At 53.5% G+C, this 20,371-nt stretch overlaps 1 protein-coding gene across 1 annotated transcript; it reads left to right on the top strand.

The window, feature by feature from the left end:
• Positions 1–20,218, top strand: NID2 (nidogen 2). Its single transcript, XM_033063155.1, has 22 exons — positions 1–189; positions 809–1,117; positions 5,049–5,281; positions 5,486–5,859; positions 6,456–6,605; positions 6,686–6,931; positions 7,083–7,283; positions 7,366–7,584; positions 8,386–8,529; positions 9,270–9,398; positions 9,481–9,624; positions 9,714–9,833; positions 9,913–10,146; positions 10,726–10,962; positions 11,040–11,261; positions 11,354–11,523; positions 12,480–12,609; positions 15,064–15,235; positions 17,779–17,936; positions 18,528–18,651; positions 19,277–19,389; positions 19,476–20,218. Exons 1-22 carry the CDS (start codon positions 1–3, stop codon positions 19,484–19,486), a joined length of 4,029 nt encoding a protein of 1,342 aa, XP_032919046.1. The 3' UTR covers positions 19,487–20,218.
• The last annotated feature ends 153 nt before the right edge of the window (positions 20,219–20,371 follow it).

Here is a 20,371-nt window from a genome sequence, read left to right as displayed (position 1 = left end):
ATGCGGGCGGTGCTGGCGGTGCTGGCGGCGGTGCTGGCGGTGGGGACAGCCCTGTCCCGCCCGGGGCTGCTCCCGCACGGCCCGGCCCGCGGCGATGCCCGGCTCCGGCCCGGGGATGACGAGAGCTCTCCGGGGCTGCTGCTCCGCCGCGCCCTGCGCCTCTACGGCCGCGCCGGCCGCCGCCTCTACGTGAGTCCCGGCTGGCCCCGGCCCCTCTCCCCGCTGCCCTCTCCTTCCCCGCTCTCACTCCCTGCCCCGCTTCCTCCTCTCCATCATCTCCCTCTCTCCCTCCATCTTCGCTCCGTCCATCTCTCCACCCTCTCTCCCTCCCTCTCTTCCAGCCTTCTCTCCATCTTCCCACTCTGCTTCCCTCCATCCCTCCTTCCTTCTGACTTTTCACCCTCCCGCCTTCCATCCTTCCTCCCCTTCCTTTACACCCCCTCCTCCTCCTCCTGCCCGCCCTGCCCCTCCATGCGCACCTTCGCTGTCCCACCGCACGTGTTTCTGCCCATCCATCCATTCCCCCCTTCCCGCGGTGTCCTGCCCGGTGTCTCCGGCTGCGGAGGAACAAGAGGGCTTTCTCCTCGGCAGCTGTTCCCCCGCCAGCAGCGGCTGCAGCTGGGATGGCCCCTGAGCTGCAGCTCCCTGGGGGATGGAGAAACCCGAGGTCTTTGTTTTCTGCCCGGCCGGATGGGGCCACGCGGCCCCCAGGGCTCTCTCAGCCCCGAGGAGGGGGGGACAGGGCAAGGGGAGCAGCAGTGGTGGCACCCCTGCAGCTCCTGAGCGCCCTGCACCGCTCTCCCTGCAGGTGGGGACCAACGGGGTCATCTCCACCCAGGATTTCCCCAGGGAGACCCAGTACGTGGATGACGATTTCCCCACAGACTTCCCCGTCATCGCCCCCTTCCTGGCCGACCTCGACACGTCCGGGGACAGAGGGAACATCTACTACCGGCAGGATGACTCCAGGGATGTGCTGGAGCAGGCTGTGGGATACATCCAGGCCGGGTTTCCCCGCTCTGCTGGCACCTTCGTGCCCACCAACGCCTTCATTGCCACCTGGGAGGATGTGGGAGCCTACCAGGAGCTCTCCCAGGACACTGAACCCTCCACCAAGGTGAGGCCAAGGGGTTGAGCTTGGATCCCCATCCTGTGTGTCATGGAGGATGAGTTTTTGTGGTGTGGTACCCTAAAAGTGCTGAGTCTTTTCTTCCTGATCCATCCATCCTTGGTGAGCACCAGGAGGGACATGGAGCTGTCCCTGTCTGCTCAGAGCTGGGGTGTTGGCCAGAGGAGTTTTAGAGGTTGCCTTCATGGCTGGAGGTGCTTGAGCAAAGACATGGAGTGTCAGGACAAGGGAGAATGGCTCCACATTGCTTGGGTCAGATGTTAGGAAGAAATTCTTGGCTGTGAGGGTGGCAGGCTCTGGCACAGGGTGCCCAGAGAAGCTGTGGCTGCCCCTGAATTCCTGGAATTGTCCAAGGTTGGAGCAACCTGGGATAGTGGAATGTGTCCCATGGGAGTGGAATGAGATGAGTTTTAAGATTCCCTCAACCCAAACCATCCCACAACTCTGATTCTTTTCAGACAAAGCTTTCCAGTGCTGGGAGCTCTGACTTTGCAGGCAGAGGGTGGCTGGGGGTGGCCCTGGTTTAGGTCACCCATTGTCCTGGTTTAGGTCACCCATTGTCCTGGTTTAGGTCACTCATTGTCCTGGTTTGGGTCACCCATTGTCCTGGTTTAGGTCACCCACTGTCCTGGTTTAGGTCACCCATTGTCCTGGTTTAGGGCACCCATTGTCCTGGTTTAGGTCACTCATTGTCCTGGTTTGGGTCACCCATTGTCCCGGTTTAGGTCACTCATTGTCCTGGTTTGGGTCACCCATTGTCCTGGTTTAGGGCACCCATTGTCCTGGTTTAGGTCACCCACTGCCCTCCTGACCTTTCCTGGTGGCTCAGGGCTGCTCCTTCCTTTCTGCCCCGTGCTGATCGCGCTGGTGAGGAACCAGCTTTGGAATTTGCACCGTGGGCTGATGCTGTGCCTGGAAAACAAGCTCAGAGGTGGTCTGCCAGTCGTGGGGGTGAGCTGTGCTCTCCACCCACGGGGCTGATAAGGCTCCTGTCCCCAAACCGCCGGGCCATGAGCTGTCACATCAGGCTGATGACGTGCTGAGGAGGTGACAGTGACACTCCGCCAGCTGCACTGAATAGGATGAGCTGCACCAGCAAAACTCTGGAAATGGATACCCAGAGCTGGGTGATGGGTGAGGGGCTCTCACCCACAGCCCAGCAGCAGCCACCAGGTCCCCAAGGAGCACCAGGAGCCACCCCCTGCTCCAGGGCCCTTCGGTAGTGCCTTGCTGAGAGGGAAGCCAAGCAAGGCAAGAACTGAGGTTTGGAAGGACACAAGGCACATTTTTTCCTCTCATTTAAAAGTTGGGAAAACAGCTGAAGAGATGCCATCAGGGGCCTCACAGCGACCTCGAAAATGCAGCCTCCTCTTCTTTTCTCTTTCCCTGTTGTGGTTTTTTTTTTTTTCCCTCTGAGAAGTTTGGATCAGGCTTTAAAATGAAACTGGTCTCGTTTGGAAACGAGGAGCTCCAGGAAAAGCTCCTGAAATGCAGCTTGTGCCTGAGCTTTGCTGAGCTCCCCCTTCGCCAAAACTGCTAAAAAAACTCCCCAAACATCACTTTTTTTTTTTCCCTGACCAAATGTGGTGTTTATGGAAACGCTGCCCTCCTGCTGCTCAGAACCAGGATTGACTCCAAAGCCTTTCCCCCTGCCCTGGAAAGTCACAGCTAATCCCTTTTGAGCCCCAAAAGTAGAAAATTGGGTTAAGATGGGGAGCAGAGAATCCCCAGACCCCCTCTTTGGGGTGGGAGCTCTGGCACTGTCCCCTCCAGCTCCTTGGGACATGCTCCTGGTCCCTGCAGTGACATTTTCCCGTGCTGCAGAATGGGACAAGGCTGAGCCTGCTTATGCAGGAGCAAAACTTGCCCTTTTGGGCTGGAATTTGCCCTTTGCAGCTCTTTGCTGGGGGCTTCCCCCCTCCTTCCCTTCACCCCACCGTGCCAGCACAGGGATGTCACCCGGCGTGTCCCCCCTCACCCCGAGGCTGAATGAGTCCTGCAGCTGCTGCTGCGATTTGGCTGCGTGGGGGAGGAATCCAGCCCCGGGGGCAGGGGGTTATTCCACCCCCCTCCAGCTTTTTGGCCGCCTTGTCGGGGTCTCTGAATGCCCGAGTGTGCGGCAGGCACAACAAGGCTCTTTATATCCCGCGGGGCTGCCAGGAAATCCAGTGATGCTCCGGGGGCCCTGCACCCCAAAATCGGGGCTGGGGGTGAAGTGGGGGGAGCCCTCCCACTGCTCTGGGGGTGAAACTGGGAGTTTAATCATTTTTCCTTCGCTCGGTGCTGCTTCCAGCAGCTCGGTGGGAAGGGCTGCTGCTCCCTGCCCCGAAATGTTTCCCGGGGGAGCAGGAGCTGTGTGGGGTTGGTTTCTCCCTGTCCATGGGTTGTGGCCGTGGTGTTGCTGCCTGGCACGGCCCCAAGGCTCTCAGGGCTGGCAGGGCAGGCAGCCAGCCTGCCTATAGTGGGATGTATGGGAAGCTGGGAGCACGGGAATGTTTTTTCCGGAGGAAACGGAGCTAAAATTGTTCTCAGGGACAAGCGGGGGGTGCGGGTTTTCCTCTGGAGCAGGGGGAGGACAGGAGTGAGGGGCTCCCAGTGCAGGGGTTGCATGGCCAGGGATGCTCCTGGGACACCCCTGCACCGAGGGAGTGTCCTGGCTGTGCCCTGGGGCCCCAGGAGGATGCTGAGCGTCCCCCCGGGATGTGGCACTTGGGGATTGACCCCAGCTCCTGCTCTTCCCCAGGCTGGTCATGGGATGGTTTGGGTTGGAAGGGACCCTAAAGAACATCCAGTCCCACCCCCTGCCATGTGCAGGGACACCTTCCACCATCTCAGACTACTCCAAGCCATGTCCAGCCTGGCTTTGAACACTTCCAGGGGTCCAGGGGCAACCACAGCTTCTCTGGGAATTCCACTAATTCCCAATTCCCAATCTCCCACCTATCCCTGCCCTCTGGCAGTGAAGCCATTCCCTGTGTCCTGTCCCTCCATCCCTTGTCCCCAGTCCCTCTCCAGCTCTCCTGGAGCCCCTTCAGGCCCTGCAAGGGGCTCTGAGCTCTCCCTGGAACTTTCTCCTCTCCAGGTGAATATTCCCAGCTCTCCCAACCTGGCTCCATGGAGGAGCTCTCTGTTGCAGGGCCCTTTAGGGGTGTTTGCATGCTGTGTGGTGTGTGTGGGGCTGCCTCTCACATCCCTGCTCCCTTTCCTTCACTCTACTGTGCTCCTGCCCCTCCATACCATCCATCCTTCCATCCATCCATCCATCCATCCATCCATCCATCCATCCATCTATCCATCCATCATCCATCCATCCATCCATCCATCCATCCATCCATCCATCATCCATCCATCCATCCATCATCCATCCATCATCCATCCATCCATCATCCATCCATCCATCCATCATCCATCCATCATCCATCCATCCATCCATCATCCATCCATCCATCCATCATCCATCCATCCATCCATCCATCCATCCATCATCCATCCATCCATCCATCATCCATCCATCCATCCATCCATCCATCCATCATCCATCCATCCATCCATCCATCATCCATCCATCCATCATCCATCCATCCATCCATCATCCATCCATCATCCATCCATCCATCCATCCATCATCCATCCATCCATCCATCCATCCATCATCCATCCATCCATCATCCATCCATCCATCCATCATCCATCCATCCATCCATCCATCCATCCATCATCCATCCATCATCCATCATCCATCCATCATCCATCCATCCATCCATCCATCCATCCATCCATCCATCCATCCATCTATCCATCCATCATCCATCCATCCATCCATCCATCCATCATCCATCCATCCATCATCCATCCATCATCCATCCATCCATCCATCCATCCATCCATCCATCCATCCACGCCTCTCTCCCTTTGGCAGCTCAACACCTTCCAGGCAGTCATAGCCTACAACGATGAGGACACCTACACCATCTTCCTCTACCCCAGTGGTGGCCTCCAGTTCCTGGGGACACGACCCAAGGAGTCCTACAACGTCCAGCTGGAGCTGCCAGCCAGGGTGGGCTTCAGCTGGGGGGATGGCGATGACCCCAAGAGGGACGGGCTGTTCCACAGCCTGGCCAGCAGCGAGCAGGCTCTGAGGGTCCTGGAGAGGTGAGTGGAACCTGCGGGCTGTGGGTGTGGGCAGGGGGAGCAGGGTCAACTTCTCCCAGCCCTGGAGCCTTTTGGAGCGTGGAAAAATTTGGGGAGTGAGCTGGAGGTGCTGGGCTGCACCAGGAGCTGTTTTGGGGTCCTGGAGGGGTGGTGCCACCTTTTCCAGCATGGCTGTGATGATGTTTATGTGTGCTGTGTCCACAGGGAGAGCAACACAGGAATTCCTGGCGTGTGGGTTTTCCACGTGGGCGGCGCCGAGCACGTGGAGCCGGGGGGCGGCGAGGGAGCTGCTCCTGCTGTGCCTCAGAGCCCCCCTGAGCACCCCAACCCCGGCACTGCCAGCTACCCCCACCCACTCTCCAGCCACACATCCATGGCCCAGCGTCCCAGCCACGCATCCCAGAGCCCAGTGCTCCTGGGCTTTGTCCCAGGAGGGAGGAGGGCGGCCCAGGAGCGGAGCTGGCTGCAGCCCAGCGGGGACGGTGGCACCCGGCAGAGCCACTCTGCCAACCCCTCCTCCTACAGCTCCGGCCACCACGGCGTGGGCGTGGAGGAGGACGTGCATTTCAACCCCGATGGTGAGCGGCCACAGCCCCTGTGATGACCCAGAGGGGACAATGACCCCGGTGGGGACAGTGACCGAGTGGGGGTGGCTCACTGAAAAAAGCCCCTGGCTGGAAGTTCAGCCCGTCCCAAGTGGCTCCTGCAAAGCTGCTGCTCTTGCAGCTGCTCCTCTCAGCCCAGCCCTGCTGCCAAGGGACTGCTGAAACCATTCAGCCCTGCCTGCTGGGTCTGCCAAGGGAAAAGGCAGCAGCATGGGATGGGGTGGGATGCTCAGGGGACAGGTCCCAGCACGAGGTCACAATCGGCCTTGTCACCCTCCCCAGCTGTGCAGCCGCCGTGGCACGTGCCCGGGGGAGCAGAGCCTGTCCCCAGCCAACTGCCTCCCAAAAATACCCTCAGGAATTTGATCTCAGTGCCCTCTGTCAGATCTGCTGAAATCAGGCAACAGGTTCCAAACCCTCCGCCACCCCTCTGCATCGCGGGTGACTCTCCTGGGAGCCGCCGCTGCCAGCTGGCTCCTTTCCAGGCGATGTTTTCAGGGCCAAGAAGGCAAAGCACCCACCCCCTGTGATTTGTCACTGTGTCTCCAACCTTTCCCCTTTGTCCCCAGTGTTCACCTACAGCGCAGCCAGCAAGGAGACGTGCGCCCAGCACCACGGGCGCTGCTCCCCTCACGCCTTCTGCACCGACTACGCCACCGGCTTCTGCTGCCACTGCCGGGCCACCTTCTACGGGAACGGGCGGCAGTGCCTGCCCGAAGGTACGGGGGGCGGGCGGCGGGGACGGGCAGCCCCTGTGCCCGGGGTGGCCGCTGCCAGGAGTGCCCATCTCCCCACCCAGGGGCCGTGCATCGCCTCAACGGCAAGGTGAGCGGGAGCCTGAGGGTGGGCCGAGCGTCCGTGCGCTTCCAGGACGTGGATCTGCACGCCTACATCGTGGGCAGCGACGGCAGAGCCTACACGGCCATCAGCGGGGTGCCCCAGCCCGCTGCCCGCGCCCTGCTGCCCCTGCTGCCCGTCGGGGGGCTCTTTGCGTGGCTCTTCGCCTTGGAGGAGCCCGGCTCTGAGAACGGCTTCAGCATCACTGGTGAGAGGGGATTTGGGATGTGGCAGCTCTGGGGTTTTGTCAATCCCTCTCTCACCTCTCTCTGGGACCCCTCGTGGGTGTGCTGGAGTGGTAGGGAAGGATGATTTGGGGCTGTCCCTACAAATGGTGTGCGTTCCCTTTTCCTGCCCAGGCGCTGAATTCACCCAGAGCCTGGAGGTGACGTTTTACCCCGGTGGGGAGACGGTCCAGGTCACTCAGACAGCCGAGGGGCTGGGGCCGGACAATTATTTAAGCCTCAGGACACACATCCAGGGTGAGGTGCCATTCCTGCCAGAGAACGTCACCGTCCACATCACTCCCTACAAGGAACTCTACTCCTACTCCAGCTCAGGTAAGACCCATACTCAGTTCCTCACACACCCCCTGAATCCCCAAAACCACATTTCTAACACCGTTTCCCCCACATCCCACAGCCGTGACATCCTCAGGCCAGCGGGAATACGTGGTGGTGGCGGGCACAGCCAACCAGACCTTGTCCTACCGCCTGCGCCAGAACGTCACCTTCTCGGGGTGCCCGCACGTGCGGCCGCCGGCGCGGCAGCAGCTCTCGGTGGCGCGCGCCTTCGCCCTCTTCGACGGCCACGAGCACGTCCTGCGCTACGCCCTGGCCGCCCGCATCGGCCCCGCACGAGGTGAGCGCCAGCACCCGCCCGCTTCCGTCCTCTTTCTCTTCCACGGTTGGGATTGAATGCGCAAGATGGAATTTGTTGTTCGGGTTTAGGGGTTTGTTCATTCTTGTCTGCGTTGCAGTGGGTTTTACAGCGCTTCTAGCTAAGATAAAAATGGAATGTATCTTTCTCTCTACAAGGCTTAATGGTCCAATTAAGAATGAGCACCTAAATTATTTTTGCTTTTAACCCAATAACTAATCACCGTGAGCCGCAATGCGGGTTTTTCTATCCAATCAAAAAAGTACTGCCTAAAAGAAGAAGGAGAAAAAGAAAGACACCTCTGCCCTAAAACCTCCATCTTGCTTTCCATATATTGCTATATTCTAAAACCTTAAATCCTGAGTTTTCCACCATGGGATATTACACACTTCTATTCAAACTACACCTCTATTACTCAATTTTGGAAGCCTTCTCCATGGCCTCAGGCCAAAAGCTGTGGTTTTTTTGGGATCAGTGCCTGTCAACACAGAAAATTCCCAGTTTCCAGGGTTCCAACAAGCACCCACCCTTGGATGCCAATCCATGTGCCAGTCCAGGATGCCAGCCCCTAATGGGGATGCTGCCATCTCTCAAAGCTGTGGTGTGCTGGTTTTGCCCAAAACCAGCCAAAAATGAGGGGTTTTCCAAGCAACATGAGCCGCTGGCGGGGTGGGGGTGGCACTGGATGGCACGGCCGTGGTTCCCCGTGTGGGTATATGGAAATCATCACTCCCTATGTCTCCCAGATCATTTATTCCCCCCACCATCCCTCTGTGCCCGCAGATGATGCTGAGAACCCCGTGGTGAGCCCGTGCCACGATGGCAGCCACGCGTGCGAGGCGCCGGCGCGCTGCCAGCCCGGCGTGGGCACCGAGTACACGTGCGAGTGCCCAGCTGGCTACCGCCCAGAGGGACGGGGCTGCCGAGGTCAGCGGGGCTGGGGGAGCTGAGGGGGAGCTGGGGGATCTCTGCCCCATCAACCACCACCTTGGTCACTGGTGTTTGGGGTGCTGGGGGGTCACAGAGCTTCACCAAGCATAGGGGTGAATCAAGGGGGGGAAACTGAGGCAGGGTGTTGGAGGTCCCTGGGGGAGAAGAGGTAAAAAAAAGGAGAGGAAGGAAAAAAGCAAAACCAGTAGAAAAATAATCCCTGTGTTTCATAAATCCAGACATCTTCGTTGTTGCTTTCTTATCACACCAAACTTCACATTGCAAATTTATCTTCCAAATTTGGAGTCCCTTTCCACAAGAAGCTGCCCAGTGCCAGTGAGTTGCACTGCACAGTGATGCTGGTGAGGAATTCAAGGATCCTGCCTTTCAATAAGGAGCAGGTTTCCTTCTCCTAAAATCCCAGGTTAAGTGACGAATCTGATCACTCAATTTCAGGAGATGGAAACCAAATTTTAAACCATTAATAGTGAAGAATATTGGTGTGCCTTGAACAAATGCTTCTTTGTCAAAACTGCACACCAAAAGCGATCTTGTTCCCTTTTATCTTCTATTTTGAGCTGATTAGAAAGTTAATTCTTTAGTTGATTAAATTCAGTGACAGACATGGGATGGGCAGGTGGGGCAGGATATTCCCTGTCAGACCACGAGCAGCCAGACCATGAAACAGGGGATGTCCCACCACCATTGGGGTGCCCAGTGTCTCCTCCTTTCCCCAGATGTGGACGAGTGTGCCGAGGGCCTGAGCCAGTGCGGCCCCTTCTCCGTGTGCCTGAACGTGCCGGGCAGTTTCCGCTGCGAGTGCCGCAGCGGGTACCAGCCGGCGGGGGACGGGCAGGCGTGTGTGCGTAAGTGCTGACCCCAGCTGGGGTGTCCTCCCCTCCTGTGCCCCGTGGACAAGTCCTGATCACCCCTCTCCTGTCCCCACAGCGCTGGCACCGCCGAGTGACCCCTGCGAGGCCGGGCGGCACCCCTGCGCTCCGGGGGACCGGGCGCGCTGCCTGTCCCGCGGCGACGGCCGCGCCACCTGCGAGTGCCTCCCCGGCTACACCGGCGATGGCATCCACTGCTCGGGTAAGGTGGGCACGGGAGGGACCCCACAGCACAGCTGATCCCATCAGGGGTGTCCCTGTCCCCGCTGATCCCATCTTCACCCTGCACAGACGTGGATGAGTGTGCAGAAAGCCCGTGTCACCCTGCTGCCATCTGCTACAACACCCCGGGCTCCTTCTCCTGCCGCTGCCGGCCTGGCTACGCGGGCGACGGCTTCCAGTGCACATACGGTGAGGTGCCCGCTCCCCCCCGTGCCCTCCCTGCCTGGCACAGCTTCCCATGGCCTCAATCTCCTGTTTTATTTCCCAGCGGTGGAGGGGAACCCGCAGCGCCTCACGCCCTGCCAGCACGAGCAGATGTACCCGCGGGAGGTGCCACCCCTGGGTGACGGGCACGTGCCCCAGTGTGACGAGCAGGGTCGGTACCGGCCCCTGCAGTGCCACGGCAACTCTGGGCACTGCTGGTGCGTGGATGCTGCGGGGCAGGAGATCGCGGGGACACGGACAGCGCCGGGCACCACCCCCCCGCGCTGCGGGAGCCCAGGTCAGTGACACCCTCCAGGGCTGAGGGCAGCGGGGTTGGCTCCTTGGTGTCCCAATGGCATCCCAGTGTGGCCCAGCTAGCTGCCAGCCCAGCCACAGCGAGTGGAGGAGATACATAAACTAAACAGCCATAAATTAAAACTTGAGGAGTTTCAACTCATGCTGATGAGGGAGGATTTTGTAAATTCTGGAGCCCTGGAGAAGCTGCCCAGGGAGGGTTTGGAGTCTCCCTCTCTGGAGATATTTCCACCTCCTCCAGGTGACTCTGCCTAGGCAGGGAGGTTGGACTGGAGGATCTCCAGAGGTCCCTTCTAACCCTAAAAATTCTGTGACTCTGTGACCCACTGGCCAACCACCCTTCTGGGGCTTCACTGGGGGCTCTCAAGTGGCTGCATCGAGGGGCTCCTGGGTGTTTAGGGTGCTCTGACCCATTGGGTTCCAGTGGCTGTGACCATTGGGCCACCTCCTGTGTCAACTTGGGGTGCTGAGGGGGTTGCCCCAGACCAAGGGGTGCCAAGCAGCTCCAGGTGAGCAGCGTGGCACCCCCTGAGCCCGGGCTGGGGATGTTTGCTGCCAGCAGAGTCCATCCAGCAGCTGACACCCTGCGAGCACGCGCGGATGTACCCGCGGGAGGTGCCACCGGGGCCATCCCCGGTGGGTGACGGGCACGTGCCCCAGTGTGACGAGCAGGGTCGGTACCGGCCCCTGCAGTGCCACAGCAGCTCCGGGCACTGCTGGTGCGTGGACACCGCGGGGCAGGAGATCGCGGGCACACGGACAGCGCCGGGCACCACCCCCCCACGCTGCGGGAGCCCAGGTGAGTGCCCAGGGCAGTGGGAGAGGGGACACATGGCTGTACCAAGCAGGTTGGTGACTGTCACCTTCCCGTGCCAGAGCCCACGGAGCGGCCCCCCAGCATGTGCGAGCGCTGGCGGCAGAGTCTGCTGGAGCACTACGGGGGCAGCCCCCGCGGGGACCAGTACGTGCCACAGTGTGACCCCAGCGGGGACTTCACCCCGCTGCAGTGCCACGGCGACAGCGGCTACTGCTGGTGCGTGGAGCAGAGCGGCAGGGAGATCCCGGGGACGCGCTCCGAACCCGGCACCACGCCGCCCTGTAAGAGCCCCAAGCGACCCTGCCCCAAGTGACCCTGCCACAGCACTGGGGACAACACCCCTGAGCCATCTCTGTCCCCTCCAACATGCCAGGTCTGCCCAGTGTCGCCCCACCCAGCGTCCGGCCCGAGCCCCGACCCGACGTGTCCCCTCCGACCACGGGGACGTTTCTGCTCTACGCCCAGGGCCAGCAGATCGGCTACCTGCCGCTGAACGGCACCCGGCTGCACAAGGAGGGCGCCAGGACCCTGCTGTCCCTGCATGTACGGTGACCCTGGGGTGGGGATGGGGTGCACGGGGAGTTTGGAGTCTCTGAACCTTGTAGCTGAGCTGTCACAGTTTGAGGGAGTCACCTCTTGGGGGTTGATGTTGGTGTTTGGGGATGTTGGCGGTGCTGGTTCCTTTGGTGGCGTTTTGGATAAGGGACAGGACAAGGGGGAATGGATTCCCCATGACAGAGGGCAGGGTTAGAGGGGATGTTTGGGTGAAATTATTGGTTGGGGTGATGAGGTGCCCAGAGAAGCTGTTGCTGCCCCATTCCTGGAAGTGTCCAAGGCCAGGTTGGAGCACTGGGACAGTGGGAGGTGGCCCTGCCCATGGCAGGAACTGAGTGATCTTTAAGGTCCCTTCCAAGCCAACCCATTCTGGGATTCTGTGGATTCTATTTTCACCTCCCTCCAGCCATCCCCAGCAGAGACACAGGTCCCAGGCAGGTCCAGACCTGGGACTGCTCACAAAGGGAAGTTCAGGTGCTCCCAGAGCTCTCCAGGGCTGGTCACAGCCCACACTTCCAGCTGCAGGGCTGGCCTTTTTTCCTTCCTTGGACTCCCTTGGAGCGTGGCCATGTGCCTCTCCAGCCAGGCCAGACCAGGGCAGAGCAACACTGGAATCTGGGCCAGTACCCTCCCTGCACCCTGAGGAAATGAAATATTGCCAAAAATTCCCTCTCCCAGTCCTGAGGGTCGTTCCTGGGGCTGGTTCACTCTTGGAGCACCCTCTCCTTGAGGCTAAGGGTTCAAATCCATCTGGCTGTGGTCTAAAATCCTCTGCTGTGGATTCAGCTGGGAGGGCGCAGTGGGAACCCTTGGAGCAGAGTTTTGTGGGGAAATGGGATCTGGGTGTCATTCCCCATCAGCTCCCAGTGCTGGCTGATGGGCTGAGGTTTGTCCCTGAGCCTCCTGCAGGATGTCACCCCGTGTCCCTGTGCTGACCCTGGCAGGGCTCCATCGTGGTGGGGATTGACTACGACTGCCGGGAGAGGATGATTTACTGGACTGACGTGGCCGGCAGGACCATCAGCCGGGCGGGCCTGGAGCCAGGCTCCGAGCCAGAGACCATCATCAGCTCAGGTGTGCTCCTGTCCCCAGTGTCACCTGCCCACAGCCACAGCTGCTGCCCCCATAGCAGCTCCGGGCTCCTCCCGTTGATGCCTTATCAGGTTACCTAGAAACAGAGGCCAGACTAAATTAAGGGAATAAAAAGCAGCTGTTATATTATAATATATTATAAAATTATAATATATTATTTAGTTATAATATATTATTGTATTATAATATTGTATTATAATATATTATAATATTATAATATTATAATATATTATTGTATAGTATCATGTTATTATATAATATATTATTATATAATATAATATATATTATTTATATGAATATAATATAATATATATTATATATAATATATATTAAGGCTGTGGGAAAACCCTTTCAGTCGGGGTGAGTAAAAAACCACCCCCAGAATCCTCCAGTCCCATTATAATATTATATATATATATAATATATTATAATATATTATTATATTATAATATATATTGTATTATATATTATATTAGAATGTAATTTTATATTAGAATATATTATTTTATTATTACTTGAAGGGCTTTCAGGTACATTTAGGGCAGACAAAACCCCCCAGGGGCTACACCCAAAATAGACCATGGGTTTTCACACTTTTATAAGTTTGGTCCATTTGCATATTGGGGGTTAATCATCCAATTACAGCTTCAGGTAACCCTAAATTTCAACTCAGTTTTGCTAACATTTCTTGGAGTCTGAGGCAGTGAGGTGTCCTTGATTCCCAGGAAAATGTCCTTGATTCTCCTTGATTCCCTGGAGAAGAATTGTTTTGTCTGACCAAAATGGGAAAGCAGCAGCCAACACTCTGTATGGAGTTTGGAGTTATCCACTAACGAATTACACTATTACTGTAATTATATGACAAATATAGGAACATATAAATACATAAAATGTATAAATCTATGAAAAACATTGAAGTTAAAACCTTAAGGCATCACCATCCTTCAGACGAGGCACAAGACCACAACTACAATCCATTGGGCGCAACCATCAAAGCCTCACAGGAGAGCAGGCACACACGCATATATATATTTGTATATATGTGCATATATTTATATATACAGAGATATTGGAGTTAGGTCAAATAAAAGCACAGAGGATAAAGGCTTAAGGCTGTGGGAAAACCCTTTCATTAGGGGTGAGTAAAAAAATACCCCCAGAATCCTACAGTTCCATATGTTGATCATTGCCAGAAAGTTCTCTGCTTCCCTTGTTATCATTGGTTCCTTTTTGCTGCAATAATTTCAATATTCCCAATCTCCCTTCCCTATTGGACCCCCTCCCTAAACTCTGCCCTAATTCCTCCCCTCCTCCAAGTTCATCAATGCCCCTGCCCTGCCCTAACACCTGATTTTGGCCATTTGCCCTCGTGCATGGATCAAACCTCCCTGTACCATCTTCCCTGGTTTGTTCAGTACAAACTGTTCAGGTTTGCTGTTTGTTATTTTCTAGTATTAAAGTTTTTTAGTTCCTGAACCATCGGTTCAGATTTTCTTTCTGCACAAAATCGCAGTAATTTCACAATTATAAACCGCACCCGATTATAAGCTGCATGTCCAGGTGTCAGCAACTGTCTTGGGTTACAATATAGAGTGTGATCAAAGGTATCTGTTCTGTCACCATCTGTTGAGGGTGGGGGCAGTGATCCTGATCTCTGTGGGAGATATTCTGCTAATGGGCATCCATTGAAACCAGCTGGGGCAGTGTTCTTTATCTCATGGGATATCTCCTGTTCATGGCCATGGTTTATAAACCAGCTGGGGCAGTGTTCTTTATCTCCATGGGATATCTCCTGTTCATGGCCATGGTTTATAAACCAGCTGGGGCATTGTTCTTTATCTTTTCACAGCCCATCCTTCCTCCAGCCAGTCATTTTCTGCTCATGGCCATTGAGTCCCACTGTGGCACTGATAAAATTACTGCATCCCATTGGGAGTTGCTCCAGCCAGGGGGAAGAGCCCAACATTTCTTACCAAGATAAAAACAGAGGTTTTGGGACACTAAGGGAGCCCCTTTCTCCACTGGACTCCAGAGGAAAACTGGATTTCTCCACATCACCACTGGAGCTCCGGAGGGAAACTGCACCTTGTACAGGAGCACTGCTCCAACTGAACCTAATTATTCCTCATTCCCATATCTTTGCCTGAGAGTCCCTTGATTTCAAAATTACAATAATTTGGAGGGAGGGGGTTTACATTCTCCATTTCAAAGAGAAGCTCCTGCCTTTCTCAGCAGACACCTGTCCTCCAAACTAAAACAGCAACTTTTCATTCTTTGTCCATATATCAGCCACACCTGATTACAAGCCGCACTCTGGGTTCAGACCAAAATTTAGTCAAAATGGTGCAGCTTATAATCGTGAACTTACTGCACACATATCAATTTTGGGCTGGGGATGCCTGAGGCATTTCCCTGAGCGTGGCCATCCCCCTGCAGGACTGATGAGCCCCGAGGGGCTGGCCGTGGACCACCTGCGCCGGGCGCTGTTCTGGACGGACAGCGGGCTGGACCGCATCGAGCGCGCGCGCCTGGACGGCTCCGAGCGCCGCGTGCTCTTCGACAGCGACCTCGTCAACCCCCGCGCCATCGCCGTGGACCCCGTCAGAGGGTGAGCACAAATCCCACAGGGTTTTGGGGGGCTTTGGAGCCGTGCCGGGAACTCTGGGAAATGAGAGAACCCCGCTGTAAGATGTTGCTTTGTGTGCCGGAGTCCCCCGAGGAGACCACAGGCACACCGTGATTCTTCTGACCAAAAGCCTTTTATTGTTCTCCACAATTCTTTTTATCACCTCCTAAATGATTCTCTCTAAGCTCCTGTGATTGGTCTGAAGTCTGGCTGTCCAGCCTCTTTTTGACCAATTTTGGCCTCTTGCAGCCAGGCAGGGACCATCAGACCAACCCCCTGACTTTTCTAGAATTTTCTCCTGGTGGGTTGTGACCCACCAGTGTGCTTTTCCATATTTGGCCCAGTACAAACCAGCTTGTACTGCCATTGCAAACTCTTATCTTGTCTCTGGTGGGTGTTTTACCAGGACCTGGGAGGGCTGATATCGATCAGCAAACTCTCCGCAGCTCTCATCAGCAGACAAAGATTGGAGGCCCTTTGCCCGACATGTTCCACAAGAATTTTTATTGAAGAAATTCCACATAATTCTTATTCCACAAGAATATTTTATTTTTATTTTTATTTTTATTTTTGTTTTTATTTTTTTTTAATTTTTATTTTTATTTTTTTTTAAATTTTTTTTTAAGGATGATCAAGAAAGGATCCCCAGAGACAAAGGGGAGACTGTCATGTTTATAGGTTCAAGGGAGATTCAAAATACAACCAATAGAAAGTTACACAAAGGACAGCATCCAATCTAAGTCAAATGTTCTAAAGGTGAACTGACCAATTACACAAACTAATTTTAGCCAATTATCTTCCAAAGGGATAGGAGAGTGACCAAATTCTTAAGGAATTCAGCTCAGCCTTGGTATCTAGGAGAGGTTATCTTTTAAACTAAATGCTAATTTGGGGGGAATTGTATCATCCACACCCTGTGCTGTTGGGGAATGAAACTTTAATAGAAGGTTTTAGAGATGTGTATTTATAATAGTGGCCTGGTTTAGGGCAAATTTGGGTGAAAATCTCTGAATGGGGTCCCTCTAGGTGACAGATTCAAGCAGTCCCTCCCCCAAACAGTTCAGGGAAATATTTCCTTGGAGAGAAGTGGGGAAAAAATCTGTTTATTTAACAGGCAAAGCACTCTCCAGCACAAAAATGAACAATACCAAACAGCAAAACCTCACTGCTCTGAAGAGATGACAAATTCAGAAGAGTCCCCTCCATGGGGTGCAGCCCAGCTCACCCAGTCTGTTCTCAGCCCTCCAGAGCTGGGAAATGTCACAGCCCAGAGTGAGCTCCCAGTGCTCCTCTGGGATTTCAGTCCAGAGCAGTTCAAACAATTCCAGGAAAAAGGAAAAAATAAAACAAACCACAGTCCAGGGAGCTTCTGTGCCTCAGCTAGCCAGAAAATCTGAGCAAGAGCAGAGGAGAGCTCTGTGCTGTGCCCAGTGCAGCCAGCCCAGGCTGGGTGAGGGATGGCTCTGATAACAAACCCTGCACCTCTTCTCTCCCCTTCATCCTGGAACTGATCTGAGAGCTGCAGAACTCGATGTTCAACACCAACAGAACTGACCATGGGGGATACAACATCAGAAAGTCACCCCAAGACAAATAGAAAGATTTTTGAATGTAGAATTTGGAGAAAGAATAGAAATGATAGTAAGTTTTGATGCAAAAGAATTGTTGAGCTAGTTTTATTAGATAATTAAGAAGTTAAAATGAGTTGAAAGAGTCAGAGTAAAGGATAAATTCATTTTAAACAAAAGATGTTTTTATTAAGCAAAAAGATTATTACAGATAAACAAGACAACATTGCAAATAGAAAAAAACCCCTCAACACTTTCTACTGCAAGAAAACTGAAAAACAACCTTTAGCTTAAACTGTAACATACTAGCATTGTGTAATTAAAAATTAGTAACATGACTATGGTAATGTTAGTAGTTATAATAAGCTATAGGTAATAGTAAAAGCATTGATTAATTGTTAAGTAATATGATATTTTGTAAAGAAAAGTCTATAATGTATTGTAACTGGAGCTGGCTTTAAACAAGCCTGCAGCTGATGCTGCCTGCTGGGGGCTTAGCTCTTGTTGCCCATGACCCATAAATTACTGTGTTATCTGAATTCAATAAACACACCCCTAAATTTTAGAATTTCCAAGCCCTACATCCCTCATTTCAACTCTTACACTGCACATCCCGTAAGGAGGGATTGGCTCTGCTCCCCAGCCCTTCCTTTTATTTAATAATTCAAGATTTGGCTAGAAGTGCTGTTTTAGTGTGAGGATGTAGGTTATTTTGAAAAGCTGTGCCTCCAGGCTGCTCTTGGGATACCAAATCTGCCTCGCCCTGGTGGAGGAGCAGCAGTTTGGGTCACAAACATGTTTGATATTGTTCTGCTTTGCTTGGAGAGGTTTTTTCTTAATCAAATAAAGATGGTTCAGGCACTGATAAGGGGAAAAGCAGGCCTTGCTGCTGGCAAGGAGCAGGATAATCTCCCACCACTCCTCACTGGGTGTCCTGTTTGTGCTTTATTTCCCAAGCAACCTTTACTGGACGGACTGGAACCGGGAAGCTCCCAAAATCGAAACTTCCACAGTCAATGGAGCCAACAGGAGGGTCCTGGTGCACACAGACATTGGTTTGCCCAATGGCCTGACTTTTGACCCCTTCTCCAAGCTGCTGTGCTGGGCAGATGCAGGTAATGTCCCCAGGGATGGATCAGGGAATGTCCCCAAGGATGGATCAGGGAATGTCCCCAAGGATGGATCAGGGAATGTCACACTGAGCCTCGAGGGAAAATCCTGGATGTCTTCACCCTAATGTTACTGTGGGCTCCAGTGTTGTGCCAGCTGAGGTTCAGGTTGGATTTTAGGAAATATTTCTTCATGGAAAACGTTGTTGCTCAGGGCAGTGAGTCCTTGTCCCTGGAGGGATTTAAAATCCTCGTGGATGTGGCACTTGGGGACATGGAGCAGTGGTGGCCTTGGCAGTGCTGGGAGATGCTTGGACTCGGTTTTAGGGAGTTTTTCCAACCTGAATTTTATGATCCTACATCTTCAGGCTGAAAAGCTGTTTAAAAATGTAATAAATGAGGAAAAGGTTCCTCCCCCAGAGGTGCTGGCACTGCCCAGGCTCCCCAGGGAATGGTGACATTCCCAAGCTCCAGGAGTGTTTGGCCCAGGGTGGGATTGTTGGGGAATCCTGTGATCCTTGTGAGCCTGTGACCTACGAAGACCACATTTGGTGTGGCATTTTCAGTGGGATGGGGAACATTTTGTGTTTTGAACAGGCACCAAGCACCTGGAGTGCACATTCCCGGATGGCAGCGGCCGGCGCCTCGTCCAGAACAACCTCAACTACCCCTTCAGCATCGTCAGCTACGCCAACCACTTCTACCACACCGACTGGAGGAGGTGAGCAGGACAAAACCCAGCCCTGCAGGACAAAATCCAACCCTGCAGGACAAAACCCAACCCTGCACAGCTCCCTGAGAGCAGCTCCCAAACCCTGGAGCCTGCCCAGAGCTCTCCTGAGCAGCACCTGCTTGTAAATCTCAACACGGAGGAGTTGTTTAGACACAAGCTCAGCTCCCTGGGAGGGACAGAAAAAGTGGTTTGGGGTTTTTTTGTTGTTTTTTATAAACTAAAACTTGGCTCAAGTCTGGATCTAGATTAGGTCCAAGGAAAGATCCTGTCCTCAGCTGTTCCCTTTGCCTTCAGGAACTCGCCTCTCTTCCCGCTCCAGCTGGAAGCTCTCACAATTCCCATCCAGTCTTAAATTACAACAAACACTTAAGGGCTTGCCACGCTTGGAGGGGACTCTCAGGGAGATAATCTCTCCTTGGAAGGCTCTTTTCTGTGACTGAATCACCAGACAGAAATGCACTGACTGAGCTGGGGGAGGATTTTGCAGGGCAAATTTCTTTCCACTTGTCCTGCAGGTGTTCAGACCGAGCTTTTCAGCTTAAACACACATAAATAGGTGAAAAACCCCGAGTTTCATAGCTGAATAAAACATCTCTTCTCCTTTTTTCACCAGGGATGGGGTGATAGCTGTAAATAAAGAAACAGGCTCCTTCACTGATGAGTATCTTCCAGAGCAGCGATCCCACCTCTATGGAATCACAGCAGTTTATCCCTACTGCCCTGGAGGTAAAACCCACCCAAACCCCATCCCTTGGGAATTCTGGTGGGTGCTGGGTGTCTGACACACTAAAAATCTCCATTTCTCCTCACAGCCAGGAAATAAAAACTCCATTTTCAAGGAAACAAGGATCTTTGCACCCAGAGGGATTTCAGACCCAGAGAACTGTCGCTGCATACAAGGGGGGAGAAGTCCCAGTGCCCTGCTTTCCTGCAAAAGATTTTCCAAGTATTTTTTATAGTTATACCTCAAGACTTTACTACTGTATTTTTTTACCAAGTGGAAAATGTTATCACCAAAAAAAAAACCAAAAAAATCCTGGGAAGCTCAAGCCATGACTCGAACTTGCTAATGCAAGATTTAAAATGTAGCTTTTCTTTTTTTATTCCAATGTTTTATTTTATTGGAAGAAGAATGGATTCATTTTTCATTTTCATTCTGACCAAGAGGTCCTTTTATCCAAAAATAATAAAATTAAGTGCCTATGGGAAGCTGTGGATGCAGTAAATTGCTGGGTCTAAACAACAAACAGCCCTGAAGACAGAGACTGTGCGTGCTCCAAAATCCTGCAGAACGGGGATGGGATGTGGCAAAGGCATTGAAGATTTTCCAGAGGATGATTCTGTGTTTTCACCACTGCCTCCATGCATGTCTTTTAGTATTTATATTAGAAGAATATGCTAGAATTGATCTGTTCATGCTTGTTGGGTCTCCAAGTGCCTTCCTAGACCTACCCAGTGTGGATCAATACGTGTTCAGAAATACCAGTTACGTTGTAATGCTTCACTTTTTCTAGGTTACTTCAATAATTGAATAAAAAAGGTTGGTTTAAGTTTCCCTTTGGATTCAGTTTTTCACTGTTTCAGTTGTAGGGGAATATTTCAGCACAGGGAAGCAGCAAACAAGCCAGGAGCAAGCTGTTCCTAGGGCAGGACCTCAGGAAAAGAAGATTTTATGTCACATTCCCCTCAACACAAAACCAAACAGTGA

This window comes from Catharus ustulatus, chromosome 6 (genome assembly GCF_009819885.2).
Source record: "Catharus ustulatus isolate bCatUst1 chromosome 6, bCatUst1.pri.v2, whole genome shotgun sequence".
NCBI lineage: Eukaryota > Metazoa > Chordata > Aves > Passeriformes > Turdidae > Catharus > Catharus ustulatus.
Note: the sequence above shows the minus strand (reverse complement) of the source record. Positions and strands in the feature narration are given on the sequence as shown.